Below are 20002 nucleotides of genomic sequence, written 5' to 3' on the forward strand. Positions count from 1 at the left end.
AAGTACTGAGATGATTCTGCCCTATATATACACTACCAAGCGCTTCTCTGTGCTAGGACTGAACTCTCCCACGTTTGGGGGCCGAGTGACTTAACCATTAGGCTAAACAGCCAATTACAAAACACACACGAGCTCAGCTCGAACACTCGCCTGAACTACACGCCTGTAAAATTACATTAAACATCAGGATCATTCTCAATATTGTGTTTTAAGTGAGCCGGTAAATTCTACTGTCACAACATATTTGATAACTAAGCAAAAATAAATAAATGAATAAACAAAAATACAAATTCATTCTTGTGTGCTGACAATAATTATCTGTTTTGTAGCCTTTATAGAAAAAGCTGCTGATGTAAGGTTGACTGTTTCTCCTTTCACTGCACAAAAAAAGTGCTCTCAGTTCTGATGTTAAATACTAAATTATTTAATTTATTTTTATTTTGCACAACAGTGAACAGCGCTTTTGTAATTTTGTATTTGCTTAAACGAGAGGTTGGGTAGTTATCTCTGTTTACATATCCAAAAAAGAAAAACTGCAGTCAGAGGCACATTATTTTAATAAAATGTATCACTTCTCATATCAGCACTGTGATATATACGACAGCTTTATTGATCGTTGCATTTTAGGTCAGTTCAAACTCTTGCATACGACTGTATATTACAGTTACTGTCAAATTACATCACAATACGCTTTTCTGAGTACATCACACAGTATGTAGTATCTTCAGCACCAAAGGGACATGGGGGCGGCCTTGTGTGGCAGCAGTTTTATCATCAGCCTCAGGGAAAAGGCCTCCATACAGCCCGCGGAGACAAACAGTGATAGTAGCTGGACTGATAGTGGTGGAAAGAACAACCTGAACTTCTTGCTCATCGAGGAACCAGGTAGTGCGTTCTTTGTTTCCTCAAAACATCCAGCCAAGTTCCCGAAACAGAAGTGCTCTGAGGCAGCGTGGGACGGAGCGCAACCTGATATATGACATACACCTCATACCACTCAGTGCAAAACCAGCTCTCATGTAAATGCAACAATCTGTTTTATATGCTATATAAAAACACACCGATCAGCCATAACATTCTGACCACCTCCTTGTTTCTACACTCATTGTCCATTTTATCAGCTCCACTTACTATATAGGTGCACTTTGTAGTTCTACAGTTACAGACTGTAGTCCATCTGTTTCTCTGATACTTCGTTAGCCTCCTTTTACCCTGTTCTTCAGTGGTCAGGACCCCCATGGACCCTCACAGAGCAGGTACTATTTGGGTGGTGGATCATTCTCAGCACTGCAGTAACGCTGACGTGGTGGTGGTGTGTTAGTGCGTGTTGTGTTGGTCTGAGTGGATCAGACACAGCAGTGCTGCTGGAGTTTTTCCCAAACTGTCATCACCACTGAGCAGCTTTTCAGTCGGCAGCTGAGACAGATGAACAGCTAAACAACCTGGAATCAGCCAGAAATGAACCCAACACCATTCGCCAAACTAAATGGGCTGTAAGATGCTTTACAGACTGGCTGGAACAAAACAACATTAATACTGATCTGGAAAAAACTGACAAAACTGAGCTGAACTTGATATTGAGGCAGTTTTATGGCTCAGTCTGATTTGGTCAGATTCTGAAGATCAGACTACACGTTTGGCGAATGGTGTTGGGTTCATTTCTGGCTGATTCCAGGTTGTTTAGCTGTTCTTCTGTCTCAGCTGCCGACTGAAAAGCTGCTCAGTGGTGATGACAGTTTGGGAATTTAGCGTAAGGAGCTGGAGAACGAACTGCCGGCTGTGCAGCGAGTGGGCGGAGCTCGTTACTCTGACACAGCAACAAGCTGCTCGTTAAGGAACTATAATTTGGTGAAGGAACTGCGAACATTAAAACATATTAAACGCCGCGTTCACGGCCCAGTTTATTAATTTATTACTTTATTTATTTAACTGTTGTATTAAAGCAATAGAACACTCGAGGAGTGTGTTATCGCCAATAACATCACGGCTGTGATGATCTACGGCGACCAAATCACAGCCGTGATGTTATTGGTGATAACACACCCCCTGTGTGTTCTACTGCTCAACTGTCAAATTCTGTGTTTTTAACCTTTCTTTAAAGCGTAGAGAGAGAAATCTCTCAGTCTAAGCTCTCGATATTTCGTTAAAACTGAGACCAGGTTTCCTCGACTGACTCTGCATTGCTTTTAAGATTTGCTGTAAGTCTTTCCAAGCGAATAAACTCACTGAGAGTCAGTCTGTGCGCGGACGCTGACAGTTTCATGCACTTACGTCAGTTTTCACACAGAGTGCAAAGCAAACAGTCACCAGTTCCTCACAGTCACTACGGTAATACAGGTTGGACCAGAAAACCAGAGGAGAAAACACCATCATGGTCAAAACAGCAACATGTAAAAGGCATCCAAAGCAAACATGCAGCCCCACAACAAAGCAGGAAGAAGCTTGTGTAAAGAGAACTGATGGAAAATAATGAAGAGAACTAAGAAAAAGGCGACAGTATTTATATTACTGACAAACTGGTGGATTTCTGCTGTTTACTGGGTTCCAGAAATTTGACAACAAAGAAGTGACCATTATATCAGGCAGTAAAACACTGTTCATCAACAAGAACTGGTGTTATTATTATTTTTTTGGCGATGATACACATTAAAAGGTCCTAAGTATCTAAAAAGAGTCCTTTTAATGATTGAATTAATCTACTTTAAGGTCTATTAATATACCTTTAAAGTCTCCATGTCCAGTGCCAAACATGGGCTAGAGGGGTATAAAGCCCCCCAGCATTGGGCTGTGGAGCAGTGGAACTGCATTCTCTGGAGTGCTGAAGCTCCATTCAATACCTTTGGGATGATTACTGATCCAGAACTGACCATCCAACATCAGTACCTGACCTCACTAATGCTCAATCAAATCCTCACAGCAATGTTCCAACATCTAGAAGCCTTTCCAGAAGAGCAGAGGCTGTTACTGCAGCACAGACTCACTATTAACACCTTCATTTCAGAAGAAACGCTGGCGTCTACAAACTTTTGGACAGTATAGTGTATTTCATTCATATCGTCCACCTTCAGTGAGGGGCAGTAAAGGGGTTTAGTGCTGGACAGCACATTTAATTGACTTTAGTGGTCACTTAAAAGTTTAAATTTGTTGTGTAGCAGCACTTAGCTCAGCAGTTACGCTCCCGATTCATCACCAGCTGAAAACACACAGGAAAATGCAGACAATACACACACTTCTCATCTTATACGGCAGGATTTCCTGACCCAGATTAAGTCTAGTCTCAGACTAAAAGCCAAATTTAAACACTAGAATCACTCATTCTGTAGACAATAAGGCCACTATACTAGAAACTGTGCTCAGTCTGTGGAAATCACATGTTTATATTTATATGATGCACATAATTTTATCGGATTATGAAAGTAATGTAAACATTCTGATGAAGCTTATTTTGTCCATTTATATAGTGCACTATACATCAATACGTTCTTTAGGGTCAAATAAGACAAATGTGACTAATCACAATTAATTAGACCAATTAATGTGATTCATCTCTGTGTGTGTTTATTTATATATATATATATATATATATATATATATATATATATATATATATATATATATAAATAATACACACAGAGATATATACATATATATATATATATATATATAAAAAAAACATACACACAGATATATATATATATATATATATATATATATATATATATATATATATATATATATAAAAAAACACACACACACAGATATATACATATATATATATATATATATATATATAAAAAACACACACACAGATATATACAGGGTGATTTAAAAAGATTCATCTGATCTCACAGCGCCATATTTTACATATATATATATATATATATATATATATATATATATATATATATATATATATATATATATATATATATAAAAAAACACACACCCAGATATATATATATATATATATATATATAAAAAACACACACACAGATATATACAGGGTGATTTAAAAAGATTCATCTGATCTCACAGCGCCATATTTTATATATATATATATATATATATATATATAAAAAAAAACACACACACAGATATATATATATATATATATATATATATATATAAAAAACACACACACACACAGATATATACATATATATATATATATAAAAAACACACACACAGATATATACAGGGTGATTTAAAAAGATTCATCTGATCTCACAGCGCCATATTTTTACAACCGTGAGGCGCCTAGGAACCAATCACAATCCAACTGAAAGAGGGGGTTAAAGGCTATGTTCACATTACAAGCCTTGTTGCTCAAATCAGATTTTTTGCTCAAATCCGATCTCTCTGACTCAATGGTTCACACTCGTTCAGGTAAGTGACTCAAATCTGTCATTAATGTGACGAACTGGCGTCCTGAAATGACCCTCATGAGCTCATCCTACTCAGTAACGTCACGTGAATGAATCACGTGCATCATCAGCACAAACTAACGAGCAGAACGAGCTTCGCTGAGAAGATCATTAACTCTGATCGGCTCTCAGCTTCATTATTAGAGCGAGACGAAGGAGAAAAAGGTGAGATGAGCTGCTTTTCCACCGTTTACAGGCTTTAACTTCTGTTCGGTGCTGCTGCCATGGTAACGCTGAATGATGGTCACGCGCAGTGGAACAAAAGCACATGAATTCCGATCCGAGCGTCACATTATACACAAATTAATGCAACTAATTCAAATGTAATTAAATTTAAATGAAATTAAAATCTAAATTAATTAATAGGGCTAGGTAACATGAGAATATTTATTGTGTTAAACTGTCACAATGTGTTATAATATGCTTGTCTGAGTATTTCAGACGCTGTCAGTGCTTAAACACGTCCCAACTGCAAGTTTGATTGTATGCATAATTAGTCCTGATTAACTGAAATTAATGTGGGGTAGAATGCAAAATGCTGAATAATAATCATGGGTTTCATGTTTTTTTAAAATATCAACCCTATAAATAATATAAAAATATATAAATATAAAAAATAAAATATATACATGATTTTATAACGTTTATTGTGAAAACTTCTTAAAGTATTGTTATTTTACATCGTTAATTAATTATTTTAAATATCTAACAGTCCTATAACCATTTTCCCTAATAACGGCTGATTATGTTCAATCAGTCGTTGATTATTATTACTATTACTACACTTGTGTGCAGTGTCCTTTGGCATCTTGAAAGGCACTTATAAACAAAATGCTATTTATTATTTTTATTATTATATTGTGAGATTTCCTGTGTGTGTAAAGCTCATTACAAACCACTAATTCATTAAATTCAAGAAAATGGCTTTTGATGCACTTTGTAACCAAACTCTGCATGTTTTTTTGAACATTTCTTAAAAATACTCACATAATCACTACAGCCGAACTGATATATCGGCTGGCCAATACCGACGACCCACAGTTTCATCTGTGTATATATATTTATGAAAACATTGATAATTTTGACATTTTGTTCTGTTTTTGGTCATAATTTCCCAACGATAGGGCGAAACCTTACACAGTTAACTTTTAGCAAGATAATAACATGAAATTACACAAAAAAATAGCGTTTTCCTAAAAAAAAAAGGGTAAAAATATTAAGATAAAATCAACAGAATGGCTGCATAAACTGAACTTCTGCTGTTTATTTGAGATTAAGAAAATGCGACAACTGGTGATTCTTATCAGTTACTGAACCTCTGTTTAACTAAAACCACTGGAGTATAAAGTTTGTGATCTGTCAGGTTTATCTGGCCCTAGTCAGGTATTTCCCTCGTTCCCAGAAGAATTCCATACTCCCTCACTGTTCCTCGGATGTATGAATGCCTAACTAACACAGGCAGCGAAGCCTCAGGTCACTGTAGATCTTTCTGGAACTCCGTCTATGGGAAACGTGCTGACTGTGAGTAACAGGAAGAGCTCAGTCACACATTCTTTAGTGTTGTGAAACAGCTCAGCAGGCTGATAACTCTGAGCTCGTCTGATTAAACTGTAACGCAGGCCGCGTCCTCAAGGACCACACAGCTCAACCCGGCACTCTTCACCTCAGCCGATCAGCTTCAGCAACTAAACTTGCTTGTAGGGACGCACCGATACCATTTCAGCAGATATCGATACCGAGTCTGATACCACTCTGAGTACCTACTTAGAATGAAGTGGTTGCTGGTGTAAATGAGTGTAAATGTACCTTCACAGTTAAATCAGTAAATCTAGGGATGCACCGAAATGAAAATCTTTGGCCGAAAACCGAACAAAATGATTCGTATTTCATTAATTTTGCCACTTTTTTGACCATTGCATAAAGTAAATAGGCTAAATGTATTTTTGTATTGGTTGTCAAGAAAAGAAAAAAAAACAATGACTAAACTGCAATTTTATTTAATTATTTATAAATAATTTATTATAAATATTATTTATTTATTATTAAATAAATATTTATTTAATATTAAATACTGGTTGTTAATATTAATGGAATAGAATTAATATTTATTGATCACTGAAAGTTTTTAACATCCCAGCAGACATACTAACAAAGCACAATGACTTAAATAAATTACCCAAAAAATAAAATAAAATAAAATTAAAAAATAATAATTTGCCCCCGAGTAAACGCAAAAATAAATTATGACTTAAATAAATTAGTAAAACAATAGTTTTATTTGCCCCCAAAAAATTATAACATGACCACATATCATATATAAGTTAAGCTGAACCCCCTCTTGACAATTCAGCAGAACAATGTCTGGAAGCGGCTGTTCTTGCGTCCTTTTTAACTGATTGAAACCACCGGCGGCTCCAAAACGCACTTCGTCATATTCTTTACTTCATAACTTTCATATTTCACAAGCTTCATTCTAAAGGTGGGGGTCGTATGAGAGCTGTAACTGTCTTCTTTCCAGTCAAATAGACGAGTAATGTAATCTCAAAACTCTGTAATAAAAGAAACTGAAAGTCGACCCATTTTTCCACAAATCTGAGCTACAAACTGGATCTCAGAAGGCGTCTCTTCAGTGATCTGCTCTTATTTAAATTTATTTTTATAAAAAATGCGAAGAGCGTCTAAGATTTTTAGCTTTCAGCAGTAAATTGTACGCATATATAATTATGTTTAAGATCATAAAACATATTTTCTGTTAACTTGAGGGGAACTTTACAAAAAAACACCAACACTTTACATTTATTCCATGTAGTTACTGAATAACTGGCTTCACGATTTGGGCATGTAAATTCAGACGGAATAACTGAAACCCTGGAGAATAAGAGTTAAAATGTTTCTGCGAGAGAAAGAGACAGGGAGATGGAGATGGTTAAGTTTGGCTTGAATGCTTGAAACTGAATAAAAGCTTGGAAACTTCCGCTCAGGTGTGACTCGCTGTGGAAAGATAACGTGTTAAAGTGGGTTTTACCCTAGAACGGTTGGCTCTAGATCTGGAACTAAGGACTAAAAATTCCACTCCAGTTCCCGTCTACGATCGGGAACTGGAAAAATAGCGCCGTTCCGCATAAATTATTCTGTCTTTTCACTTATCTGTCTGGCTTTAGAGGACACTCAGCTACAGTTCAACCAGCCTATCAAAAGACTCCAGACGTAAAAATGGAAGTGTTTCGGCCTGCAGTGGGGAAGAGCGGCTCAGAAAAGCTCTTCTGTGCAGCTGTAAGTAAAGTAGGTTTCATAGTTTTGATCCTCATCTGTCTCTTTCAGCAGCAGCACAGCGACAGCAGGAATCACTTCCGAGGCTGACGCATCCGAGGAGCTCACGCTTCCAGTTTTACGTCTGGAGTCTTTTGATTGGCTGGTTGAGCTGTAGCTGAATGTCCTCAGACACTGTGTGATTTTAGAGATCTTGCTCTTTGGTGACTCTCACTGTACGTTTGAATAGACCATCGTGTTCAGACAAAGCTACGATTTATAAACTCACACTGGACGAAACGCTCGGTACGTGAAACGCAGCCTCTACAGACGCTCTGTCTACAGACCGTTATCAATAAAGCTGATTCTCTCAGAATAACCGAGTACTGAGCAAACATGCTGAGACACTGAGCAGCGCTGCTAACACTGAGCACTGAAGCTAAAGCAGGCGCTGATGCTCACGGTAGGACAGTTCGGTTTTTCCACAGAAAATTTACAAATTTACAGAAGATTTACAGAAAAATCACTGTATTATTGTTTATACCTCACTATTCTATTCAGTCAGAGTAAAACAGAGTAAGACAATGGTTTTATGTGGGGTCTTTCCATGGTGAAATGGTTGCTTGACATTGTAACAATGGAAGAGCTGTTTTTGGTGCTACATAGAACCCTTTTAACATAGGGTATATAGAACCATATACAACACATTTTGCAGCAATCTGAAGAACCATTTCAACCACGCACATTTGTGTGTTCTTTGTTCCATATAGAACCACTGTCTTTACTAAAGAACCCTTGAAGAACCATTTTTTAATAGTGCAGCACTCTCTTAAATTGTAATCAATCTCTTAGTCCCAGTACCACCCACTACAGAACCAAGATACACATACACACATATACATACATATACATATACATACATATACATATACATATATATATATATATATATATATATACATACATATACATATACATATATATATATACGCACACACACACACACACACACATGCTTTTAAAGGGGAATTCCACCAATCTTTCAAAATTTCTGAATGACTCAGTCCTGAAATGTAGAGTTGTAGAGTGGTGACGATAGGAACCAGGGGTTGTCATGACTACAGCACAAACATAGACATTTTATTTACTATCCAAAACCACCAGTGAACCTACTTATGTTTGTAAATCAGTGGAAATTCCAAAAAGAATACGTTTTAATTTGAGGACTATTTCAGCTCATCTGTGGATATTAAAAAATATGCTGACGTCTGGTTCCTATCACCACCACCGTAAACAATTCTGACCAAGCTTCTCTAGAACGGAGCGTTTCACACCAAACCACTCTGAACGACTCTGTTTACATCTCAACCACTTAATGAAATACAAAGTTTGAAAAATTAATGATATTCCACTTTAAAATACAACCACAAACTAAAGTGCATTGATTTCTATTCAGAATATTTATCATTTTAACCAAATGTACTATAGCATTATATGTACATACGTAGCATGCGTGAATGTTTATATATCTGCGTAGGGCTGAGGTAAGTGCCGTTGCCGTGGTGACGGCGTGGTGCTCCTCTGAGATGTTTTTCTTCTCTATGGAGATGAAGGACGATCAGAAGGTTTGAAAAGCCATTGAAAGGCTCATTCATTCAGGCTCGGCCCACACGGCGCTCTGTTTCATCGGCCTGCGTTAATGGAGTCTTTTCAGACCCAGAACCCTTCAGGTACGAGCGTTCGCTCTCAGCTGGAGCTCTTCTCCAGCCTGACGCTGAAACCTGGACCAGCAGCAGTTTAGTTGCTGGTTTATTGATTAATTTAGGGCTGCAGCTATTTTCTGTGATCTATTGAGAAGTATAATGTTTTTTAATTTTCATTTTTAATTTAATTTTTCTTGTACTACTTCATAAATAAACTAGATTCATTTATTTTCGCTTTCCTTAAATTCTATTTTCATAAGTCATAAGTAGTATATACACATACATTATGTATATATATAGATTAAATACATATGGATTAATAGGCTCTTTGCATCCTGAAAGGATTCGTAAGACTGATGGAGAATGTGATGTAAATGGTTCTATATAGAACCTTTCTGAAAAGGTTTCCACACTCTTAAAAAAAAGAGATGGTTCCTCAGGGGTTCTTCAGTAAAGAAAATGGCTCTGTATAGAACCATGAACGCTCAAAGAACCCTTTGCATGACTAAATCTTTCTTTAGACTGACGAAGAATGTACTGTAGATGGTTCTATATAGAACCTCTTTGAAAAGGGTTCAATATATATCACCCAAAAAGGCTCTTCGATTGTTCTTCTACAGTGTCAAGCTGGTAACAATAGAAGAACCCTTTTCAAAAAGGTTGTACATAGAGAACCATCTACAGCACATTCTTAAGAACCCTTTCATGATGCAACCCTTCAATCATGCAAAGGGTTCTTTGAGTGTTCATGGGTCTATATAGAACCATCTTCTTTGCTAAAGAACCCTTGAAGAACCATCTTTTTTAAAAATGTACATAGCAAAAAAAGGTTCTTCTATTGTTACAGTGTCAAGCTTGTAATAACAGAAGAACCCTTTTTGGGGCTACATAGAACCCTTTTCAAAAAGGTTCTATATAGAACCATCTATAGCACATTCTTAAGAACCCTTTCATGATGCAACCCTTCAATCATGCAAAGGGGCTCTTTCAGTGTTCATGGTTCTATATAGAACCATATTCTTTACTAAAGAACCCTTGAAGAACCATATTTTTAAGTGTGTAAAGAGAATGGTTAATGATTTATAACCAGGGATGCACCGATACAGGAATTCTGGACCGATAACGATATCAGATTCTTCAGGAGTTTAAATTTTAAGATCTACTTGTGTCGATAATAAAAATGGAACATTTATTTTTGTAGGGCTACAAATGAAGATGGTTCTTCACGGGTTCTTTTTTTTACATTGAATGTTTATGATGGTAAAACAGTGATAAATCTACAACGATAAGTTTTTTTGGGGGGAACTATTTTACCCTAGGACACTCTTCATGTATCCCTCCACCACAAACAGATCATAAAACAGTGTCTCAGTCATCAGGCAGTGAATTCATAACCATTTCATGTAGTAACTTTCTGTGAGGGAGCTTTTAGAGGTGGACGTCTGGTTCCTATCATCACCACTGTGAACAATTCTGACTCTGTAAGTTCCTCTAGAACGGAGCCTTTCTCACCAAACAACTCAATGATTTTTCAACCAGAAATTTTGAAAAATTGGTTGAGTTCCCCTTTAAGCAAAAAGAGCTGTGGCACAAAAAAACGTGAAATCGGATTAGTTTCTTTGCTGTCAGTCAATAATGTGTGGTTTCTCTCAACCTGACAGTGCCACCACCTTTTATATGCACTTTAGTCAATATTTATATTATAGTTTATTATATATAGATACATATCTTATCCTATACTGTACTATACTAAACCAAACTGAATGGACCTGTTGTTCGCCAAGCAAAGTTGCTAGATATGCTTTTAGGGCAGCCAGAAGGGAAAAAAGTGTAATTATATCGTTTTTAAACACTGAAAAATGACTGTTTAGTAGCCAAACATGACTGTCAGGCTGTTTTGACAGCTTGGTTTAATCCTGCTACGCGACTGATTCGCACTGAACTGGCCTTTTTTAACCATATTTACCCGCAAATAAGTGGCAAAGGTGTATTTAAGAGTGAGAAATATAAAATTAATTAAAACAGGTAGATATTTGTGCACTTTCCAGCACGTTATGTCAGCCAACATCACGGCCTGCGCCACAACTAACGTTAACTGCAACGAAGCCACATGAGCGAGCTAAGCTAACAGCAGCTTCTCGCTCGAACTCCCCGTTCCACCTTAAATGGCGCAGTAGCTTCGTTATGGCGCCTGAGGCGACAGCCTGTAGCTGCTGCACTATTTAAGGTGGAACGGGAAATTCGATGGCGAACAAACTTCAACCTCGTGTTTCGCGATTTCAGAGCTCTCTGTAAACTTTTCTAAGCACCCGAATCGTCCAACCCCACGATTTGGAACAGTTTTAGGCGTCAAATTAAAGAGTTAACGCGCAGAAAAAGAGCGATTCCTCAGTTTAACCGCTAGCTCGTTAGCGCTGCGCGGCTACACATCACTCACCTGGTCTCTAATTTTGAGGACCACCATTTTTCAGCGCTCTCTCCGGATCTCATGCAGGGGTAGAAAAAGTGTTTATTCGTCCACCTCTTGACCGACGACGCTTTCTTGCCGTATAAACGCTAATTTTCTCCGACAGGCCTCACATTTCCTTCGGCTAGCAGCTGTAGCACTGAGGGGAGAGAGAACTCCATAACATTACCGCCACTGTGACGCTGGAAGGACGCACGACCTGATTGGCTGGACTGGCAGTAACCAAGGCGCTGATTGGTTTGACTGTCAGACGCTCAGTGAGGCAGAAATGTGGAGGCATTCACAATCTGGGACAAAAACCTGAAGTGCACTTAAAGGGCAATTCCACCGAATTTTAAATTTGTTTTGCATAATTGAGTCAGTAAGATCACTCAGACTGGTTTAATTTGTGTTCTGGAGAAAGTGAGTCAGAATTGTGATATTATTAAAATAAGATAAGATAAGATCAGATAAAATAAGATATCTTTATTGTTGTACAAGTACAAGTACAATGAGATGTTGTTTGGAAAAAGCCTGTAGATGCTTAATTAAAGGTAAAACTATAAAAATTATAAAAGTATAAACACACTCATAGACTAAATATACAAAATATAGAATAAATATAATCTAACAGTGTAAATAGATATGTGGAACAAAATGATAAGGTGTCTATTATTATTATTATTAATTCATCTAATGGCTTTAGGATTAGAAATAGTTTATACTTTGTTATATGTACACTTTTTTTTTCTTGCGCTATTTAAGCTGCCATCAGTAATTTGAATCTACCATCTCCTTTGAAGGAGAATCCCACTAATATTTCCAAAATTTTGACATAATTAAACGGTTAAGATGTAAACAAAGTTGTTCAGAGTGGTTTGGTGTGAAACGCTCCGTTCTAGAGAAACTTACCGAGTCAGAACTGTTCAAAGTGGTGGTGATAGGAACCAGACGTCCACCTCTAAAAGCTCCCTCACAGAAAGTTATTAGATGAAATGGTTATGAATTCACTGCCTGATGACTGAGACACTGTTTTGAGAAGGTTTCGGGCTTAAAAAGTATTTTATAAAACTCCGTTCATGGTGGAGGGATACATAAAAGGCAGGGCGCTGTGAGGCAAAATAGTCCCCAAAGAAAACTTATTATTTCAGATTTTCCACTATTTTCCATCATCAACATTCCCTATAAACTCAGAAGACTCGTGTAGGTTCACTGGTGGTTCTGGATAGTAAATAAAATGTCTATATTTGTGTTGTAGTCATGGTGACCCCTGGTTCCTATCACCACCACTGTAAAGACATCTGAACCATTTCACACCAAACCACTCTGAATCACTCTGTTTACACCTCACACACTGAACTAGGCAGAAATTTAGAAAATTCTGCAGAATTGCCCTTTAATATTCGTCAGCTGATGATCATATGATTAAAACACTGGCCATTGTAAAGCTGCTGTGATTTGTATTACTTTTTGCAATCCATTTTCAAAACAAGAAAATGCCGTTAATGCCGTTGTTGGAAATTTATCATCAATGACACTCCACTTTTCTTGTTTTTGCCTGATCTGGCAACCTTGCGGATCCAGCTCTGCTAATATATCCAGTGAGGCCCTGAGCTACAGATCAGGCAAAGCCAAAGCACGCAGATAGGAAAGGACACTGTATTCCATTTGAACAGAGCCCACAACAAATAGTTCCCTAATTATTTCAGCATTCACTGATATTGATCAAAATGTTTGGACAAATAAAGTGAATTGGCAAGTTCACTTTAAAGGGCCTCATCACAGAAAAACAAAATCTCCTCGATTTTATTAACCTCTTCAACTCCTTGAGACCACCGGTGGTTCCAAAACACACTTCGTCATATTCTTCATAACTTTCATATTTCATAAGCTACATTCTAAAGGTGGGGGTCGTATGAGAGCTGTAACTGTCTTCTTTCCAGTCAAATAGATGGGTGATGTAATATAAACCTTTATAATAAAATAAGCTGAACTTTTCCACAAATCTGGGCTATAAACTATAAACAGACGGCGTCTCTTCAGTGATCTGCTCTGTTAAAATTATTTTTATAAAATTATACAAAGAGCGTCTAAGATTTTTGGCTTTCAGCAGTAAATTATAAGCATATAGCAATATGTGTATCATAAAACACTGTTCTGTTAATCTGAGGGGAGCTTTTACAAAAATAAATAAATTAAAATTTACATTTATTTCATGCAGTTACTGAATATTTTGCCTTATGATTTGGTCATGAAAATTCAGATGGACAAACCAAAATATACCCTGGAGAAAGAAGTGTTTTTTTTGTACGCCGTCCACTCCTGAGTCCATACAGTCCAAGTACAGAAAGTAAACTGCAAAAAATTTAATGGGGTTTTGAATTTAATTGGGTTTTTGTGATGTCACACATATACAAGTACCCACCTATTCAGCCTACAGCAGTTTAGCCCCTCCCACTCATATTCATACTGAAATTATAAGGAGTGTTTAAGCCTGGGCTGCTTCGTGAATGAGGCACAGCCTATCAGAACAGACCTCATTTGCATAAATCAGTCTTAAAGGTACAGCTACATAAACAGCCTGTCTATTTCTAAGGGCGTTCTTGCACACTTAATTGGTTCTCTGCATGGTGAAATGGTTCTTCAGATTGATGGAGAACGCGTCAAAAAGGGTTCGGCTATTGTTACAATGTCAAGACTGTGACGATAGCGGAACCCCTTTTAGTGCTATATGGAACCATTTTCAAGGTACCATATACAACACATGCTTCATCAGTCTGAAGAACCTTTTCAGCATGCAAAGAAGCATTGAAGCATGCAAATGGTTCTTTGAGTGCTCATGGTTCTAAATGGAACTATTTCCTTTGCTAAAGAACCCTTGAAGAACCATTTTAGGAGTGTATATAGAACCATTTGCATGATGGTTCTATATAGATAGATTGATGGAGGATGTGTTGTAGATGGTTCTATATAGAACCTTTTTGAAATGGCTCTACATGGCACCCACAAAACGGGTTCCGCTATTGTTACACACTTGACATCTTAACAATAGCGGAACCCAGGACCATTTTCAAAAAGGTTCTACAACACATTCTCCATCAATCCATTCCAACATGATTTCACCATGCAAAGAACCCTTTAATCATGCAAATGGTTTTACATACACCTTTAAAGAATATGGTTCTTTAAGGGTTCTTTAGGGTTCATGCAAATAGTTCTTTGAAAGTTCATGGTTATATGTAGGACCATTGTCTTTAATAAAGAACCACTGAAGAACCGTCTTTTTAAAGAGTGTATATAGAACCATTTGCATGACTAAAGGGTTCTCTGCATGGTGACATGGTTCTTCAGATTGATGGAGAATGTGTTGTATATGGTTCTAGATAGAACCTTTTTGAAATGTTCTATATAGCACCAACAAAAGGGTTCTGCTATTGTTATTATCTTGGCATCTTAACAATAGTAGAACCCAGGATCATTTCCAAAAGGTTCTACAGCACATTTGCCATCAATCTGAAGAACCATTTCGCCATGCAGAAACCAGTTAAGCATGCATATGGCTTTGAGTACTCATGGTTCTAAACAGAGCCATTAGTTAAAGAACCCTTGAAGAACCATCTTTTTGGACGCAGAATGAAACTCTTATCTGCCTGTTTCTCACAGCAGAGACGCTCTCTGTGTTCAGACTATACGGGATGAAATGCCTCACAGTGAACACCAGGTGGCGCCAGAGGAAAAGCATTGATTCGGTTCCGGCTGTTTTAAAGGAGTGGTTCACCAAAAAATGAAAAATTTACCCCAAATGTGGCCGATCAGCCAAGACACGTGCGGTGTCTGAAGTTTCCTTATTTAGTTTTAGCACTGGAGCTGCGAGGCTGACATAATAGAACTCTTTATCACCATTAAACAAAAACAAAAACTGTTTATTTTTTCATGACCATTTTTAGTGACCATGGGATGCATGCAGTGTTAGCATGAGTGGCTAAAAACTGAGAAAATGCGTAACCCAATACTTTTGGACACACACACACACATATACACATGTAGCGTGTGTTGCGCTGGTCTGAGTGGATCAGACACAGCAGTGCTGCTGGAGTTTTTAAACACCTCAGTGTCGCTGCTGGACTGAGAATAGTCCACCAACCAAAAATATCCAGCTGACAGCGTCCTGTGGGCAGCATCCTGTGACCACTGATGAAGGGACTAGAGGATGACCAACACAAACTGTGCAGCAGCAGATGAGCTATCGTCTCTGACTTTACATCTACAAGGTGGACTGACAAGGTAGGAGTGTCTAATAGAGTGGACAGTGAGTGGACACAGTGTTTAAAAACTCCAGCAGCACTGCTGTGTCTGATCCACTCGTACCAGCACAACACACACTAACACACCACCACCACATCAGTGTTACTGCAGTGCTGAGAATGATCCGCCACCCAAATAGTACCTGCTCTGTGAGGGTCCATGGGGGTCCTGACCACTGAAGAACAGGGTAAAAGGGGGCTAACAAAGTATCAGAGAAACAGATGGACTACAGTCTGTAACTGTAGAACTACAAAGTGCACCTATATAGTAAGTGGAGCTGATAAAATGGACAATGAGCGTAGAAACAAGGAGGTGTCATAATGTTATGGCTGATCAGTGTAAATGTGAAACAGTGGGAAAATGTGATGTTCAGAGATGTTTATAAGGAAGAATGTTAAAAGCCGTTCAGTCTGTTTACATAATTAGAAGCATTTCATTCTAGAATATCTAACAGATGTGGTCGTGTTCCCTGAGTCAGCTAAAAACATATTACACTGGTTCCACATTTGTGGAAAAACACTTGTTTTCAGTAAAATCTGAAACACGATGATTTATTTTTGAAATTGTACAATTTGATCACTCGAAATTCCTCTAGAATGACTGTTCTCTCTCAGTGAAATCAGCATGATGGAAAAGACACACTTTCATATTGTGTATTTAAAAAACAGTTAAATATACAGATATATACAGCATCTCAATAATGACTTAGCATCTCAGAATAATGAGATAGCATCTCAATAATGACTTAGCATCTCAGAATAATGAGATAGCATCTCAATAATGACTTAACATCTCAGAATAATGAGATAGCATCTCAATAATGACTTAGCATCTCAGAATAATGAGATAGCATCTCAATAATGACTAGCATCTCAAAATAATGAGATAGCATCTCAATAATGACTAGCATCTCAAAATAATGAGATAGCATCTCAATAATGACTTAACATCTCAGAATAATGAGATAGCATCTCAAATAATGACTAGTATCTCAAAATAATGAGATAGCATTCAATAATGACTTAGCATCTCAAAATAATGAGATAGCATCTCAATAATGACTTAGCATCTCAGAATAATTAGATAGCATCTCAATAATGACAGCATCTCAGAATAATGAGATAGTACTTCAAAATAGTGACTTAGCATCTCAGAATAATGAGATAGCATCTCAATAATGACTTAGCATCTCAGAATAATGAGATAGCATCTCAATAATGACTTAACATCTCAAAATAATGAGATAGCATCTCAATAATGACTTAACATCTCAGAATAATGAGATAGCATCTCAATAATGACTAGCATCTCAGAATAATGAGATAGCATCTCAATAATGACTAGCATCTCAAAATAATGAGATAGCATCTCAATATAATGACTAGTATCCCAAAATAATGAGATAGCATCTCAATATAATGACTAGTATCCCAAAATAATGAGATAGTACCTCAATAATGACTACCATCTCAAAATAATGAGATAGCATCTCAATATAATGACTAGTATCCCTAAAAAATGAGATAGCATCTCAATAATTACTTAGCATCTCAGAATAATGAGATAGCATCTCAATAATGACTAGTATCCCAAAATAATGAGATAGCATCTCAATATAATGACTAGCATCTCAAAATAATGAGATAGCATCTCAATATAATGACTAGTATCCCAAAATAATGAGATAGCATCTCAATATAATGACTAGCATCTCAAAATAATGAGATAGCATCTTAATATAATGACTAGTATCCCAAATAATGAGATAGCATCTCAATATAATGACTAGCATCTCAAAATAATGAGATAGCATCTCAATATAATGACTAGTATCCCAAAATAATGAGATAGCATCTCAATATAATGACTAGCATCTCAAAATAATGAGATAGCATCTCAATAATGACTTAGCATCTAAAAATAATGAGATAGCATCTCAATAATGACTTAGCATCTAAAAATAATGAGTTAGCATCTCAATAATGACTCAGCATCTCGGACTGATGAGATGGTACTTCAGAATAATGAGATAGCGTCTCAAAATAATGACTATGCTATGCCAGTATAATACGATACTATGTCAAAATTATGAGATACTATCCGGTGTGAGATACTATCTCATGATGATAACTTGGCATCTCATATTCATGACGTAGTATCTCATAATAATTACTCACTTTCTCATAATTATGACGCAGCATCTCATCATTATGGCTTACTTTCCCACAGTGATGACTTACTATGTCATGATTATGACTTTCTCCTAATTATGGAACACTTTCTCATTATTATGACTTATTAAAGGGCTAAAACTGCTCCTCCAGCGGCGGAAATGAGGTTCCGTATCGTGACAATCCGCTCGATAAAGCGAAACAGTCCCGAGGAGCGGGACTCTGATGCGCTGTGAGCGGCGGGGACGGGACTCCGTGAGGGGGCGTAGCCGCGTTGACACTCGGAGTAAACAGAGTGAAAGTCTGAGTGGAGCTCTGACAGGTCAGTCTGAGAGAGTGGAAGCGCTGGAGAGATCAACCTCAGCGAGATTAGGCCGTCTGTAATGACCACAGGTCATTTGGCCAGACAGTAGTTAATAATTTGCGAGTGCGAGCGAGCGGAGGCAGTTAGTCGGTGCAGTTAGCTGGAGGTTAATAGCTGCTTCACTAACTGTTAGCTTAGCTCGGGTATCGCTCAGTTATCTCGCTGAATTATGGATTTATATGGGCATAAAGAAGAAAGCTCCTCGCCTCAGATGGCACCAGATTATCTGGTTAACTATAACAGAAGATAGCTGGCTCGGTTCTGGATTATTATTTTCAATTTCTCAGCATTTTTATCGCAAATATCAGCCGGCTAGCTCTCTCGGTAGCTAAAGCTAACGGCAGTTTGTTTTCAACTAACTACGAAACTATGAGCACCAACAACATCTATGCAAGTCGCAAACGGAGGAAACCTTCTAAGAAAAGGTATTTAAACATCTGTTTTACTATTGTAACCCCTTTAGAGCTTGGCTAACGTTAGCCTGACTGTTTTCTGTTATTCGTTGTGTTATAACGTTGTAATAAGTAACGTGTCGTGCTTATAATCAACCTATCTGGACGTTAGCCTGCCTGGCTCACTAATGTCACCTGTTTTGGGAGAGTTATACTCAGCTACGAGGGTGAGTTTGGGCTTCTTCTTCGAATTTCCCAGTTCCACCTTAAATGGTGCAGCGGTTTCGTGCACCATTTAAGGTGGAACGGGAGAACTTCAGCCTCCTTGCTTAGTAAAGGGGAATTCCACCGATTTTTCAGAATTCTCTGCAGAATTTCAGTGGTTGAGATGTAATCCGAGTGATTCAGAGTGGTTTGGTGTGAAACGGTTCAGATTTCTGTGCAGTTTTTTGGGGACTATTTTGCCTCACAGCACCCAGTATATCCCTCCACCATGAGTGGATTCACATACGTGGATTAAAATGGCCAAAACGTTACTACTAAACTATCATAAAACAGTGTCTCAGTCATCAGGCAGTGAATTCATAACCATTTCATGTAGGAACTTTCTGTGAGGGAGCTTTTAGAGGTGGACGTCTGGTTCCTATCACCACCACTGTGAACAGTTCTGACTCATAAGTTTCCTTAGAACGGAGCGTTTCACACCAAACCACTCGGAATGACTCTGTTTACATCTCAACCGCTAAATTATGAAGACATTTTGAAAAGTTGGTCCCTTTTAAATGAGATGGTAGATTCAAATGACTAATGGCAGCTAGTGCAAGAAAACTAGTATAAGCTATTTGTAATCCTATAGCCATTAATTATAGACTTGTATAACAATAATAATAGTAATATTAGTAACTAATAATAATTTAAGGTAACATTAGTCAAATAGGTAAATGTAGC

The 20002-nt window shown here is 37.5% G+C and overlaps 2 protein-coding genes across 3 annotated transcripts in view; one reads left to right on the top strand and one right to left on the bottom strand.

Annotated features, from left to right (window-relative positions):
• ankrd28b (ankyrin repeat domain 28b) overlaps positions 1-12050 on the bottom strand; it is a 48990-nt gene extending 36940 nt beyond the window's left edge. For both annotated transcript variants that reach the window (XM_036596204.1, XM_036596212.1), the window contains exon 1: positions 11814-12050. In XM_036596204.1, coding sequence (XP_036452097.1) covers positions 11814-11840 — 27 coding nt within the window. In that variant the 5' untranslated portion in view covers positions 11841-12050. The remainder of the gene's footprint in view (positions 1-11813) is intronic.
• Positions 12051-18546: 6496 nt separating this feature from the next.
• Positions 18547-20002, top strand: part of ahr1a (aryl hydrocarbon receptor 1a) — a 32637-nt gene continuing 31181 nt past the window's right edge. Inside the window, exon 1 of the mRNA XM_036596234.1 lies at positions 18547-19087. Within this exon, the coding sequence (XP_036452127.1) occupies positions 19032-19087 (56 nt within the window). The 5' untranslated portion in view covers positions 18547-19031. The remainder of the gene's footprint in view (positions 19088-20002) is intronic.

Source organism: Colossoma macropomum, unplaced genomic scaffold (genome assembly GCF_904425465.1).
Source record: "Colossoma macropomum unplaced genomic scaffold, Colossoma_macropomum, whole genome shotgun sequence".
NCBI classification, from domain to species: Eukaryota; Metazoa; Chordata; class Actinopteri; order Characiformes; family Serrasalmidae; genus Colossoma; species Colossoma macropomum.